Source organism: Paramormyrops kingsleyae, chromosome 18 (assembly GCF_048594095.1).
Source record: "Paramormyrops kingsleyae isolate MSU_618 chromosome 18, PKINGS_0.4, whole genome shotgun sequence".
NCBI lineage: Eukaryota > Metazoa > Chordata > Actinopteri > Osteoglossiformes > Mormyridae > Paramormyrops > Paramormyrops kingsleyae.
The window spans coordinates 12,692,635-12,708,624 of NC_132814.1; the positions used below are offsets into that span (position 1 = coordinate 12,692,635).

The window sequence follows — 15,990 nt, forward strand, 5'->3', positions numbered from 1 at the left end:
ACCCTAAAAACAAAAGTTCGCACAGATAAACATGGCAAGAGCATAATGCTGTGGGTCTGTTTTGCTGCTTTAGGCACGGACAACCTTGTTTGGGTACATGGCATAATGTCGAAAGAAGATCATGTTGACATTTTAACAGATAATTTGAAGAAATCTGCTGCCAGTCTGGGTCTGGGTCTCTCAGCAAGCCCCAAAGCACGCATCACAGTTGGTAAAGAACTTTTAGAGGAACCACAAAATCATGGTCCCGGAGTGGCTGTCTCAAAGCCCAGAGCTCAATCCTAATGAGAATCTTTGGCGTGAGCTCAAGGTTAAGGTCCAAGGCTCGGAAAGTACATATTTCGCATGAGCTCGAGTAAATTGCTGCAGGGTAATAGTATAAGATCCCTCAGGAGACTTGTGCAAACTGTGAGAAACTACAGTAAGTTTGCTATCGTTTGTGAGTCAGAAGGGGTGCACTACTGACTAATTGTCAGAGGGCTAATAATTTTGGCCATGCTATTTTTGTCTTTTTCATGTTTCAAATAAGTGCATCAGTAAAATATTTTCATCAAACTTCTTGGAAATTGCGTCTGTTCTCTTGGGAAGCAATTCTCACTTTAAATACTAGTCAGTTCTCTTAAAAAAAATAATGGTTTTGTTCAATTTTGGACAGGGGTCTAATAATTATGACCTTATGTGTAACATTAGTAAAATAAGTGCCGTGCAGTGAAAACTAATTACTTCATGTTAGCTTCAGTGTCATTAATTCCGATGGACAGCTTCCTGATTTAGTCATTGACATGCACCCACCAGTCCATTTTTGATCCAGTCATGGCCGAAGGGGTGGGAATCAAATATATTGCCTATTTTTACACAAACAGTGGAAACAGCCTAGAGGGTTATTTAGCACATTTTCCGAGACTGTTATGTCGAGATGCCTTGGATTGTCATGGATGTTATGAGATGTCATTAGGAAAAGCAAAGAAAATGGTTGTTTATAAATAAGGCACCATTAACTCATCACAAACCATGCCAACGCTGGCCGGGCTGAGGCGGTTTGCGGGCCGTTGATGTGCGGTATTTGCGACCATCTCGTTTGCATTGTGAAGTGCGATGTCTCGGAGGAGGCCGCGGGAAACCGTCGCCAGCGTTTTATTTTGTATTATTTTTGTTTACTGAAGCAGCAGAACTGTAGAACGTGACGCTAATGATCTAGGAAGATCATTTTTAACAAATTTATGCCATAAACAAAAGCCCACAGCCAGCTTGCTAGACAATAATGGCACTCTCAATGACCCTTAAGTCAGGGATAAGCTGTCTTACCAGTCAACCAATCTTCGAAACCACTTATCCAGATGAGTGTTGAAATGAGAGAAATAACTGTATGAATATCACAGATCTTACTCTGTTTTCTTTTGCAAAGTCTTTTGCCATCTGACGGTCGTACTTCACTTCTTTTCTCCCCTCTCTCCCTGCTCAGCGACTTGTCGAGCAACCAGATTATCGAGCTTCCAAGCGATATCTTCAGGGGCTTAAAATCTTTGCAGACTCTGTGAGTTATACTTCATGAATCAGTTTTACTTTATTTTTTAATAAATATTTTTCAATATATATTTTTTCACTGGGAGAGAACTGTCCCTGAGGTATCTCAGCGGGCCAGTATTTAGATTTAACACAACTGTAAATGTTTTCCTATTGCAAATTGTTTTTGTTTTGTGAAACCTTGTTGTCTGGTTACAGAAATATTTCCCACAATCCTTTGGTTCGTATCCACCCTAGACAGTTCGATCCCCTCATGCATCTTCAGTCTCTGTGAGTACAACTGTGGGCTGTGTTCTTCATATTTTCCAATTTTATGCAGCATATCCTGTTGTAAGAAGCCCCTTCCCAGAGACATGAAACCTGTACATTAAAACAAAAGATAATTTGGCATTAGATTCTATCTCCTGTTTTTATTTATAATTTATCCAAATCCAATCACATATTATAAACTGCAACATTACTAGGTCCAGAAGCAACATGCAACATGATTATGTAATATATATATATATATATATATATATATATATATATATATATATATATATATATATATATATATATATATATATATATATAATATATATATATGGTAATGCTTTGGTAATGAAGGTGCACTGAATGTTCTATGAATGTATAATGAATGCTTTATGAAGGTGCACTGAATGTACTATGAATGCATTATGAAGGTGTAATGAATGTTCTATGAATGCATAATGAATGATTTATTTTTCTAAATTTCCTATCAGAAGCCTGGAAGGCATTGAAATCCCAGATATCCAAACCAGAATGTTCCAGTCTATGAAGAACCTCTCCCACATGTAGGTATGAGTGTGAAATCAAAGACTCACTATAGACTTTTCACTACAATATGTTGGGAAGATACTCAGAATGTTACTAGACATTCCTGTCTAGTGTGTTTATTTTGAGAAATTATATAAAATAATGTAACATAACTATATTGTTTTAAATAGCCTTTACTCTCACAGATACTTTAAAAAGTTTCAATACTGCTCATATGCTCCCCACGTGCGGAAATGCAAGCCCAACTCGGATGGGATCTCCTCCATCGAAGACCTTCTCGCCAGCGTCATTCTCAGGGTGTCGGTGTGGGTCATGGCCTTCATCACCTGCTTCGGGAACCTCTTCGTTATCGGCATGCGCTCCGTCATCCGGGCCGAGAACAACCTACACGCCATGTGCATCAAGGTTCTATGCTGTGAGTTCTGCCCGTTCAGCTGCAGCTGCATCAGTCACCGTGAGCATAAACGGAGCCGTCCATAGTTACCTGATACCTGACGTTCCGGAGCGTCCAGCCTTGGCCACAGAGCTTTGTTTGGCACCTCCCCCACTGTGCGCCTTCCAGTTTGCCCCTGGTCATTTCCATTTCTTCGGTCCATTGACCTCTGCCACAGGCTTGTCTTAGAGCCTATGTCACAACTTGGCACAATATAGGAATTGCTACTCCACATCTGAAGTGTTGCTTAGTCATGTACCTCATTGGATGAGCTTTACATCTGAGTGCTGGACAAGACCTGGCCATTTGTATACCCCCCTAGCACAGACATCCGTAACCCCTTGCTGCCCTCTGCAGGCAAATATTAATCTATTCTCTGCCACCTAACCTGTCCCTCACGAACGAAGTGAAATTAATTGATCCTTATTTGTCATTTGCAGTATGAGGCACATTGCTATTCTTCTTTTCATATAGCACATTCCATAGATTCCTCCTTGACAATGGCTTGCCTTCTCAGCCTCATGAAACAGATGACAAGTTTTAAAATCCCCCCCCCCCCCGATGCCTCCTTTCCTTCCCCGACATCTGGGCAGGTGCAGACTGCCTGATGGGGGTGTATCTGTTCCTTGTGGGGGTGTTCGACGTGAAGTTCCGGGGGGAGTACAACCGCAATGCCAAACTGTGGATGGAGAGCTCCACCTGCCACACCATGGGTTTCCTGGCCATGCTGTCCTCCGAGGTGTCTGTCATGCTCATCACCTATCTGACCATGGAGAAATTCCTGGCCATCGTCTTCCCCTTCAGCCGTCTGCGGCCAGGCAAGCGACAGACCGCCTGCATGCTGGCCTCCATCTGGCTCCTGGGCACTGCCATCGCGGTCATCCCACTACTGGACGAGGGCCTCTTCGGCAACTACTATGGCCGTAACGGCGTGTGCTTCCCGCTGCACTCAGACCGGTTGGACCGGCCAATCATTGAGGGATATTCAACAAGCATCTTTCTGGGTGAGTGTGTCTGAAAGCCGCACGGAAGCCAGGAGGCACTAAAACATTTCAGGTGCTATGGAGAGTCGGGATTATTGGTTGTCTAGCTGATAGTTTCATGGAAAGCAGCTGTGGTTTGTGTTGTAACTTCATGTCTTTTGTGTCCTGAGATTGCTCCCCTGCCCGCACCCGGAGCGTTTGTCTGAGTTTCCTCTCAGTGCTTTTGGTTGCTATTTAGAAATATTTAGACTGAGAACTGCTGTCTCTAAATTGCACCTCGAGTTAGAGTGCATGCGGGTGCCCCAAAATACAAGAATGTGCACCACTGCCTCTCCATATCACTTACGGGTCACTGTGTCTCCGATTGTACCAGCAATTGTTGGAATTGCATGGCTCTACAATTGTGCTGAGCATTCCCGTAAAAACAGCACCAGACTGCGTCGTACGTGATCGATCTGTGACACGCATACTAAGTAGCGATAATAACGACTGGGAGGCCAAAGCGCCACCATCGTCGCACGCTTCATTAGCCTCGTTATCGATAGCATGCTGCCATCGCCCACAGCTCCGGGTTCTAGGCTGCCAGAACCGTCGTAGCTCGTTAACAGAAGATAGGAATGGAGAGACGTGAACAGGTTGGCCATTAAAACAATCAATAAACAGTTACAGCACTTCGCTGGGACCCCTGAGTGACAGTGTTTTGAAATGGGAAGGAATTAATCAGCAGGACTACAGTACAGGATCCGTACAACAAGGTAATACAAGCAGAACAAAGATAACAAACTAAATCTTCAAGTCGAATTTGTAGGTATGCAGGAGCAATAGTAATACAGTGTATAATAATAAATAATGATAGACGTAACTACATACTGTACTGGACTGTAACTCAAACTGACGAACTGCTGAAGCCATGCAGTGTTTTCACGAGCGTCACAACGTAGTGTATGCGTTTGCTACGAACCATTGTGCTTAACACAATGTTAATTTTGAACGTAATAGGCTTTATTGCAGCCTACTTGTAAGTGCGAGTTGTCCGCAGTCAGACGTACTTAACCCAAGGACTGCCTGTACATGTAGTAATATAAGAGAACACAAGCTGTTAAATGCACATACTACCGTTTTTATTTGCGCATGTCTAAGTCAGACTGTTTGTGAGCCAGATGACATGAAATACGTTAGACTGCAGTCTACTGATTTATTATTCACAAAACAGCATGTTCGTACTGCAGACGTGGAGACATTGTGTTCTTTAGATTTCTTTAGAGTTCTTTCTGGGTCCCGGGGGGGTGGGGGGGTGGGGGGGTGTAAATGTCCTCTGTGGATCCCGAATGCTGACTTATAATTCAAAGATAATGACAATCTGGTTTCCTGCTGTAGTCCAACATGTGCTTCAGCAAATTCATGTCTCCAGGTTGCCAAAATGTGCATTTGAGAGTGTGCCCTGAGTTAGACTTGGTGTCCCCTGCCTAGTGCCCTGAGATAGACTTGGTGTCCCCTGCCTAGTGCCCTGAGATAGACTTGGTGTCCCCTGCCTAGTGCCCTGAGATAGACTTGGTGTCCCCTGCCTAGTGCCCTGAGTTAGACTTGGTGTCCCCTGCCTAGTGCCCTGAGTTAGACTTGGTGTCCCCTGCCTAGTGCCCTGAGATAGACTTGGTGTCCCCTGCCTAGTGCCCTGAGATAGACTTGGTGTCCCCTGCCTAGTGCCCTGAGTTAGACTTGGTGTCCCCTGCCTAGTGCCCTGAGTTAGACTTGGTGTCCCCTGCCTAGTGCCCTGAGATAGACTTGGTGTCCCCTGCCTAGTGCCCTGAGATAGACTTGGTGTCCCCTGCCTAGTGCCCTGAGATAGACTTGGTGTCCCCTGCCTAGTGCCCTGAGTTAGACTTGGTGTCCCCTGCCTAGTGCCCTGAGTTAGACTTGGTGTCCCCTGCCTAGTGCCCTGAGATAGACTTGGTGTCCCCTGCCTAGTGCCCTGAGTTAGACTTGGTGTCCCCTGCCTAGTGCCCTGAGATAGACTTGCACCCTGTCTATAGTGCTCCCTGCTTCATGGATTCCACACTCTGTGGTCTCGTATTACATGAACATGGACATTGATTATGAGGCACTGTGCACATTTTTGCAAAAATGTTTTTTTTGTGCTCCTGTATTTAAAATACTGGTTATGTTAATGGTGACATTGCTGCCTCAGTTCAATTCCGAGGTTTTACCGTCCTTGTGTTACACACAACAACATTACACCAGTGACTGCCGAAACCATCGTAATCAAAAATACAAATTAAATTCTCTAATAGGGCCTGATTCCAAAGGCTCTAAAAATCTGGAACATAATTGGATTGGTGTGGGTTAGGGGCCCAATATAATTACGCACCCCCTGTCAAGAGATAATATACAACAAAAGTAAACTATATCTAAAATCCACACACACATCCAGGGGTTGGGGGTTCAAATCCCACTTCCACTGTGTGTATGTGGAGTGTGCACAGATTTCCACTCTCATTCCAAACACATGCGGTTACGCTAATCAGCAAATATGTGCATGTATACACCCTGCGATCGAGTGGCATCCCATCCAGGATGTATAGTCAGCCTTGTGCCTTTTGCTGCCTGAAATAGGCTCCAGACCAGCCCGCAAACCTCACTAGGATAAGCATTTTGAAGGTGGGTGCACTGTTATCATAACAGTGTTACTCCAGGTGATTATGATGGTTTGATGCACTATATGGTAGCTAAGGTATTTCTGGGCCACCGTGAGAATTTCCACCAGGCTCTAGTAATCACCTGTTTTGCTTTGGGAGGCATTTATTGATGCCTATTTAAAACGTCAGCAACAGTGGCAGACTGTCACTGTCACAGCATGTCATGGCAGATTTGCCTTATCACCCAGGAAGCTGGAAGCCCATCGAACAGCAAGTCAGCAGCCAGATGTATATCATCGGGAAAACAGCCATTGCTAAAAGACTCCAAGTATTTTTTTAATAGGAAACAGGAAAAAAAGAGCTTAGACCATCTATAGCTCATTGAGAGTGCACTTAAATTAAAGCTGACCTCACCTGCTATGCCCCCTTCCCATTGCTGGCACAACTGAATTTGTTTTTTTTTGCCTTTTCTTGTTTACATAAAATCATATTCAGGGCCATGGAAGTCCAGACCCTACTCTGGCAACTACAGATGCAAGAATAACCTAGGATGGGGCACCAACCCACTGCAAGGCATACTCACTCACACACACACACACACCATTCATTCACTCACACACACACACCATTCATTCACACACACACACACACACACCATTCATTCACACACACACACACACACACACACCATTCATTCATTCACACACACACACACACACACACACACACCATTCATTCATTCACACACACACACACACACAAACACACACACAGCTACATCTATGGACCATTTGCCAGCTCCGATTCATCTTAGCATGATTTTAGACGGGGGGGGGGGGGCAGGAAACCTGGATGCCATGGCGACACATGGAGGACATGCAAACTCCACATAGGTGGAGGCAGGGTGGAGACTCGAACCATGTTCCCAGAAGTATGAGACCCCTGAAAATGTATTATTTTAAATCCATTTAGCGATTTCTGAGATAAAAATCTTATCACAGGGAGAGTGTGCAATCCTTGTGAATCCCTGTAATTACTCCTTACTTAGTTCATTGGCACTTATGCATGGCTTGTTCTGCCAAAATCTCTGTTAGGGTTAGGCTGTGGGAAGTGCTGTGGGGACTGAGGGATGTCAGGGTCTACTCTTAATGCACCCCCCTCACCCCCTCCCACGGAGAAACGCACGGCCTGATCAGGGAGGGTGATGTCATTGCTGTGGCAAACTGACATATCGCCCTGCCGACCTGCTTAGTCATACACAGAATGAAGGATGAGTTTATAATGCAATAATGGTCAGGTCAGGTCGGGTTGGGGAGCGTGCGCTGATGCAGCGCGTTGCCGCTCCCACCATACAGTGAAACTCCTCGGGATCCCGGCTGGCGACCCCCCAGGCAGGTACACAGTGCAGTCCCACCCTCCAGAAATGACCATCCACCTGCCACAGCCAGGTGTTACGTGGGCGTCCCCTCAGCCTGGTCCAGATAGATAATGGTGCAGATAGAAATCTGGTTCCATTCAAATTTGGCATTGTGGAAATAAAATTCACATTAAATTCAGGATCATGCATTTAAAATAGGCAATTCATTAAAATGTAAAAACTTTTGTGAACCTCAGCATTCATTATTAAACCTATTATAATTTGCTAATTCTGTATATATTACATTTATCAGATGCTGTATCCAAAGTAGTCAGAGCAAGGTCAGACAGTCCCTGGAGCAACTGGAGGTCAAGGGTCTTGCTCAACAGCCCAGTGGCCTGAGATTCGAACCCATGATCTTCCAATCACAGGCACAGGATCCTAACCTGCTGAGGCATCCACTTCCTCCCATTAGCTTTCAATACAACCTTTAAATGTGCATATATTTCTCTCCATCTTAATGTAATCAATCAGATATGACATTAGGTCATTTGTACATACATGTTACTTACATTCAGTTTGGATTTTATACAGGGAAAGATGTTGCGAACATGCAATAAATCTATTTGCCGGAGTCATGGTACTCTCTGCTCAGAGGCGCTTCTGTGTGTGTATTTTTCAGGTCTTAATCTTGCCGCCTTCCTGGTTATAGTCGTCTCCTACTCCAGCATGTTCTACTCCATCTACAAGACGGGTCTCAACGCGGCCGACCTGAGCAGCCGGCTGCACCGCGACATCGCTGTAGCTAAGCGCTTCTTCTTCATCGTGTTCTCCAACGCCCTCTGCTGGATCCCTATCTTCCTGGTGAAGATCCTCTCCTTGCTGGAAGTGGAGATCCCAGGTCAGTGAATGGGCAACATTGCCCACCCCTACAGCAACCTGAGTGTGCGTCCGTGTGAAAATTTTAGTAGTAGTCTTCTGATCCATTAAGTGTGAAGGAATTCCCTCTCAGCATGCTGTTGTTTGCCGCTGTGAAGGCCTCTTACGCTGTCTTCTCATTGGCCCTTCAGACAGCATCACTTCCTGGGTGGTGATCTTTGTCCTGCCCATCAACAGTGCCTTGAACCCCATCCTCTACACGCTGACCACCAGCTTCTTCCGTGAGCAGGTGGAGATGCTGCTATATCGCTGGCAGCGCCACCGAGTCCTCCAGAGGGACCGCAAGAGCTTGACCAGCTCAGGCCTGTACGTGGAAGCTTCCCAGCGAGCCTACTACCATCCTCAGCCCTGTTTGCCTAGGACCACAGTCGATGACATAAACACCAAGTGTAGCTGACACTTAAATTAATATAATCTTGGTATGTGGTATTTCTTGTTTTATGTAAAGTGGTTTTATATTTGCATGTTATTTTCTCTGCTTTTAATTTGAAAGAGCTTGCAGAGAATACAGTACTTTTATTTTGATACTTCCTGTTAATCGTTAAAGAACCCATATGCGGGTAAGTTGGTTTGTTCTGGCGCGACTAGAGCTGGAAAAAGGACACAAAATTGACATTTATTGAATATTCCATGCAAGTTAGCGCCTAGCTGGAGTGGGAACGAGGTATTTATGCTGAAATCGTGTCTAAAATGTTGTCTTTGTACTTTTTGTTAAAGTTTCCTGTTGGTTTTAAAACCCAGTGAAGGTTAATATTTTTTTCTATAAACTGTTTGGTACGCTGTGTTAAAAAGGGGTTTAAACACTTCTGTGAGTGGTAAATGTGCACTCATTTGTACAGGGAAAATATTTTGTTGGTATATGTAATTATTATTTATTTGCTATTTTGTGTATTTTCTTTGTAGCGCTTACGGTGCATTTGTGATTAAGCTGATATTAAAGTTCACCAAAAGCATCAGTGGGCTTCACTGTCGTCCAGGTGGGGTAGCCACAGTAAGAGCTCGAGCCATGCCAATCCCGTTGGGTTGCTGTCTCCTTCACGGGTATCGACCCGGAAGAAACGTCATAGTGTTTTGCTGCTACAGTACTTCGTCTGCTTGGAGCTTCTCGTGTTAGACTCTAAAGCGGCCCTGCATCTCAGGCACTGACTCCCCGTCTTCCAAGGTGACAGTATTGCACAGCAATCAAAGGGATTAGGTGCAATTGGGCAGATATTGTCAGAAATGCATCCTTCTCTACATATTATCAAATTCAACGAAACTGTGAGCATTTGGAAGAAGATTAATAAACTGACTGATGCATTTTTTCGTTTGAGGTTGTAAACAATTTACGGATGCTAATATAACATTTCATCTTAACCTGTAAGAGGAGGAAAGGAAAGTCCTGTACCATTATACATGGACATTTGATATTAATGATATATTTTTGCTGTGTTCGGTAATTGTTATTGCACTAAAAGGGCTATTGCATTAATTCAATTTTTATTTATGGTATATATATATGATAATGTATGCATTTCTGTGAGTGTGGTTTGCTAATGTTTTCATTTATAATAACCTTAGGTTTTTGCTGTTATGTTTGGAAGTGACTCTATTGTGTTTCTGTAGTATAACATTTCTGAACCAGTTATGCAGCATTGTAGTGGAGATTGGTCTGAAGAGCAGGTTAACAGTATCCAGCACGAAATACTGAAGCTGAAGACTATGCTACATGAAGCGACAGATGCAACAGATGTAGAAGGACTTCAGCTGAAAGACGAAATTGGTGCCATGGAATGGGCTTCATCTGCTTTTCAATGCAAGCTTCACAAAGTTGCTCAAGAGCTGTCTACTCCTCAACGCTCAACTCGAGTACACAACCAGATGTAAAAGATGCTTGCATTTTCAGGAGTAGAGGTATAAACAAGGAAGAACAGGCTGCTCTCTATGACCAATGGAAAATCCAAGCTCATCAGCCTGGATCAGCCTAAATCGAACATTCCAGAGAGTCAGCTGGGATCTCTGAGTTGTTGGAGAAAGGTAAGGAAGACATAATGAAGATTTATCTTGAAGTTTGGCAACAAAGCACACCTTCAGCTGAGGTGAGGTGGCAAGTCGATACTTGCATTGCAGGTACAGCAGACCTCATTAAAATTACTTATGAGAGATTAGCAGGAATTGAGGAGTTCGATGAAGAACAGGAAAGATGCCACCTCCATGAGCTACTTGATCGTGATTATACACATTCAGCTTATGGGTCTGCTGCCTCACAAATCACAAATTCCAGTCGTTCTATCATGAGCTCGGTGGCAGCCAAACGGGCAGAGGCAGCTGCCAAGTTGACAATAAAGAAAGCAGAATATGAGATGCTTTACAGGAAAGAAAACATAGGGAGTTAATAGAGCAACAGCAGAGACCACTGGAAGTTCAACAATGTGAGTTGGAGCATCTAAAGGCAGAGAGAGAACCAAAGGCTGCAAGACAGACTGAAAGATTATGAACGGGAAGTAAAGCAGGAAACCTTTGTCCCATCTTCTGATCACAGCAATCTTAAACCTGATGAAGTTGTAAGCAACATTTATCCAAATGCAATTCCCCAATTTCATAACAGAAGATTTCCTAACATGGATGTTTTCACCTTAGCTCAAGCACTTTAAGACAGTATCACAATGAACAGGCTACCTGTCCCTGGACCCTTTGTGTTCAATGGGGATCATCTTTCAAGTTTCTCTTTCATAAAAGAAACATCTCGTCTGCTGAAAAGCTTTTATCTGAAGAAACATGTTGGTAGTCCAGCCCACAAAATTGTAGATGGCACCTTTTACAGAAATGATGACGAAGCTTACCGAGAAGCTTAGACTAAGCTGAATCAGCGCTATGGTCAACTACTTCTTATTTAGAGAGTGTTCAGAGCAAAACTTTAAAAACGGCCAAAAATTCAATCAAAGGATGCTCAAGGACTCGGAGAGCTTTCAGATTTTCTGAATGCATGTCAAGACGCCAAGCCACAAGAAAATGGCCTTGAAATACTGAATGATAATGAAGAAAACCAAAAGATTGTTAAAAAAATTTCCTGACAGGGTTTCATCTCGATGAAACAGACAGGTTACCCAGATGTTAAATGAGAAGCAAGAAGTCCCCAGTTTCAAGGACTTTGCTGCCTTCATTTTCACTAAAGCAAAGGTGACTTCATTTCATGCTCAACATTCTTTGGATCCATTTTCTGAGAACCAAAGATTTTGAGAGTATAGGAAGGCCAAAGTAGAGTTTTTGGCAGTCTAACAATTATGGAAGACAAGGGTCAAACATCATCAAGGAAGGATGAAAAAACATGTTGTCTTTGCCAAGATAATATATACCAGCATCATGATGGCCCAAAGTTTGCAGCAATGTCCTTAGAGGAGTGACAAAAATATTTAAAAGTAGGGAAACACTATTATGGCTGTTTAAAATTTGGCCACAATGCAAGGGACTGTCGTCATCGCCAGTTGTGTGACATTTGTAATGGTAAGCACCACACCTGCCTCCATGATGACAGCTATCTGCACATAAAGAAGTCTGTGCCTCTCTCAGAGTTTTATCTCAAGACCAGGCAAACAGCAGCTGTTAGATCACTCTGTCTAACTGCAGAAAGCTCCCTTTACACCTCTATTGTTGTGGCAGAGTAGATGTCAACAAAGAGTGATCCATAGACAGAAAGACTTGTTTACGCTCTGCTCAACACTCAGAGTGACACCACCTTTATCGAACAGGGAGTAAGCAAGCTGAAACTTATCCTGTGAAGCTAAGACTGACCCCGGTGAATGAAAATTACACACTTCGTCAGAGTGAAAAGTCTTAGGGCTTTGTGTTAGAGGATACAGTTCTGCTGTTTACATTGATCTTCCTCCAGCCTTCCACCGCCAAAGGATTGCATACCTACATGTGAAACCTCTCCAAAATAGCGGATTAAGTTCCACCTCTCAAAGAATGTGCCATTGGACTGTTGATTGGCAGTAAATGCTCAAGACCCATGGCACCAAATCAAGTAACCTTAGGAGAAACTCATGAACCATATGCCATTCTTATGGATCTAGGATGGAGCATTGTGGGCTGATATTCACCAGAGTTTGATAAGCCTATCGTCAGTAATCTCTACCATTGTGTGGCCATCAAAGAACTACATCCAGCAACTCCTCAAGATGCTATTTGTGTTCTCGTATCTGACTTCAGTGATGAAAGAGAAGACAACAAAACAGTGTCACAACATGTCATCTCAGAGCTGGCAGTTGGAGACCTTGAAATCATAAAAGCTCAATCTCCAAAAATCAGAACCACTGAACGAGTGAATCTTGCTGGACATGAGCTGTTGCACGTATTCTTAGACGCATCAGCAAGGATAAATCCAGCGATCTCCCTACCCTAGCGGAAACAAACACAGAACGTATAATAATCAAAGATCTTCAAGGGCAGGTATACTAAAATCAGTTGAATTTGCTGAGTAAGGGGTTTTCACTCCAATCCCACAATAAGCTATACTGTTTGAATCCCTTCCTCAACAAGGATGGTTTGCTTATGGTGAGAGGAAGATCGTGTAATTCATCCATTCCCACATCATTCAAGCATCCCACAATTCTTCCCAAAGATCATTGTGTCACAAAATAATAATTGCTCATTGTCATGAAAAGGTTGAGCATCAAGGTAAAGGATTCACTCTTAATGAAATCAGGTCAATGGGCTATTGGATGCCAGGTATTAATCACACAGTATCATCATTCATTTATCAGTGTGTGAACTGTAGAAGGCTTAGGAAGCCTGTAGTGGAACAGAAGATGGCCAACTTGCCTCCTGAACATGTAGGACCATCACATTTACTCACTGTGGAATGGACTGTTTCGGGCCATTGATGACCAAACAGGAACAGAAGGTGCACAAGAGGTATGGCCTTCTCATTACTTCTCATTACTCTTGTGCCACTCACTTGGAAATGCTTGAAGACATGTCTCCTGACTTTTTTACCAGTCTTCGATGTTTCATTGTGATATGGGATGCAGTTCGCCTTATCAGGGCAGCAACTTTGTTGGAGTAAAATAGGAATTCAGAATGGACCTCAAGGAAATTTAATTCAGAATGTTTGGCTTCATTCCTTGCTGACAAGCAATGCGATTTTAGTATGAATGCCCTGTATGCAAGCAATGTTGGTGGCATATGGGAGAGACAGATAAGGACAGTCAGAAACATTCTCGGGACAACAACTGACTTCTCATCTGGCAGGCTAAATGATACCTCTTTACATGCATTTCTTTATGAAACCATGGCAATCGTGAATAGTCGCCTACTTACTGTTGATAATCTTTCGGACCCGATCAGTCTCACTCACTCCTAATCATCTCCTCATTCAGAAGTCTGTTAAAACCTTACCCCCACCTTCATGTTAATTGTTAAAGATCCCATAGGCAGGTAAATTGATTTATTCTGGTGTGACTAGAACTGATGAAAGGATGTGGAATTGCTGTTTACCGAATATTCTTTGCAAGTTTGCGCCTAGCTGGAGTGAGAATGAGGTTTTTATGCTTAAATCGTGTCTAAAATGTTGTCTGTACTTTGTTAAAGTTTCCTGTTTGTTTTAAAACTCAGTGAAGGTTAATATTGTTTATCCATAAACTGTTTGCTACGCTGTGTTAAAAGCGGGTTTAAACAGTTCTGTGAGTAGTAAATGTGCACTTACTTGTACATGGAAAATGATATTTCGCTGGTATATGCAATTATTATTTATTCACTATTTTATGTATTTTCTTTGTAGCTCCTACGGTGCGTTTGTGGTTAAACTGCTCTTACAGTTCGCCAAAAGCATCAGTGGGCTTCACTGTCATCCAGCTGGGGTAGCTACAAGAATGGATGATCAGGCAGTGGGCAGCACTGGGCTTTGGCCAGTTACCAGGAGAAGAGGATTAAGGCAACAGCCCTTCCCAAAGTGCCATGCCCCTCATACAAGAGGCTGAAGTTTATGAAGTCAGCTGGAAAGGTCAGAAACCTGCCAACACCTTCCCATCTCGACTCGGAGGAGAGACGTAGGATGGGGGGCGTGCTGTATGCCATGTAGATGACTATATGTTTTGTGTGGCACCTGGAGATTCGTTTTGAAGAAGCCGATTATTCTGTACAGGCAGCTTTTTACAGGCAGTACCCAGGTTACGGATGAGATCTGCTCCCTAAGTCTGTCTTTAAGTTGAATTTGTAGGTAAGTTGAAAAATAATAGAACAGTACATAATAATATTAGTTATACAGTAATAATAAAACTATATACTGTACTGTACTTTGAACTGATGAACCGCTAATGCTGTGCATTGTTTTCACAAAGTCACAAAGTTGTGTGTGTATTTGTCATTCCAAACCATTGTATTTAATCAGAATTTCTAATTTAATATGCTTTATGGCAGTCCGTAAGTATGAGTTGTCTGTAAGTCGGACGTTCTTAACCTGGGTACTGCCGATATATGCCAAAAAACAGACCAAAACAGAGCATAGATGACTTAAATGTGCACAGCATCCTTGCATGTAAAATTTTGAATGTTAATTTAAATACTTTCAATGTGACCATTATTTATAAAATTATTGTGTGTTCTTGTGCTGTGAAATATGTTTAATCTGTGTATGACATCATTTCCATATGACTTTTAGGAATGATAGTGTCCTGCAGAGTTCAGAGAGTAAAAATCCAAACCGGGATTTTGTTTCAACCAACTAATTGAGTACTTTGTGACTGTGACTGTTTATGCTCAACTGGTTGGTTGAAACAAAATCCTGGTCTGGAATTTTGCTCTCTGGATCTGTTACCCAACTCTGATGTCCTGTCATGTTCCTCCTCCATCAGCAGCTGGAGTTATGGTTCATCACTGTCATGACTGTTGACCCTTGTGCACCCACAAGCTATCCATGTGTAGGCATCATTCCTGTCTCCACCCCACCCCATCTCATCTCCTTTGTCTTCTGTCCAAGCTGCAATTCAGAAACAAATGGGATATTCAAATCTGAACATGCTGTTGCCCTCAGCCCACCATGGACATAAAAAGTCTATGCACCATTATTTAAATTGTAGGCTTTCATGACGTGAAGCCAGAAATCAACTTAAAACATGAGACATTTTTCCACCTTTAATGCAACCCTGCAACCAACAAAATAAAAGTGAAAACCAATTAGATAACATATTATTAGAACAAGTAAAGGAAATTAAAAACACCTCCTGATGGGTACCTTTTATCAATAAGATCTGATAGATGTTTTATTAGCCCTTGCAGATCACGGCTGACCCAGCGGGATCGACCGTAAAAGTTTCAAGGGTCTCCTGCAGGAATAGTTTGTTT

The 15,990-nt window shown here is 43.0% G+C and overlaps 1 protein-coding gene across 4 annotated transcripts in view; it reads left to right on the forward strand.

Annotated features, from left to right (window-relative positions):
• rxfp2a (relaxin family peptide receptor 2a) overlaps window positions 1-9,626 on the forward strand; it is a 39,588-nt gene extending 29,962 nt beyond the window's left edge. For 2 of the 4 annotated variants that reach the window (XM_023827753.2, XM_023827758.2), the window contains 7 exons: window positions 1,463-1,534; window positions 1,723-1,794; window positions 2,271-2,342; window positions 2,496-2,740; window positions 3,352-3,762; window positions 8,414-8,632; window positions 8,802-9,626. In XM_023827753.2, coding sequence (XP_023683521.1) covers window positions 1,463-1,534; window positions 1,723-1,794; window positions 2,271-2,342; window positions 2,496-2,740; window positions 3,352-3,762; window positions 8,414-8,632; window positions 8,802-9,067 — 1,357 coding nt within the window. In that variant the 3' untranslated portion in view covers window positions 9,068-9,626. The remainder of the gene's footprint in view (window positions 1-1,462; window positions 1,535-1,722; window positions 1,795-2,270; window positions 2,343-2,495; window positions 2,741-3,351; window positions 3,763-8,413; window positions 8,633-8,801) is intronic. The other 2 variants (XM_023827755.2, XM_023827756.2) reach the window with 2 other exon arrangements.
• The last annotated feature ends 6,364 nt before the right edge of the window (window positions 9,627-15,990 follow it).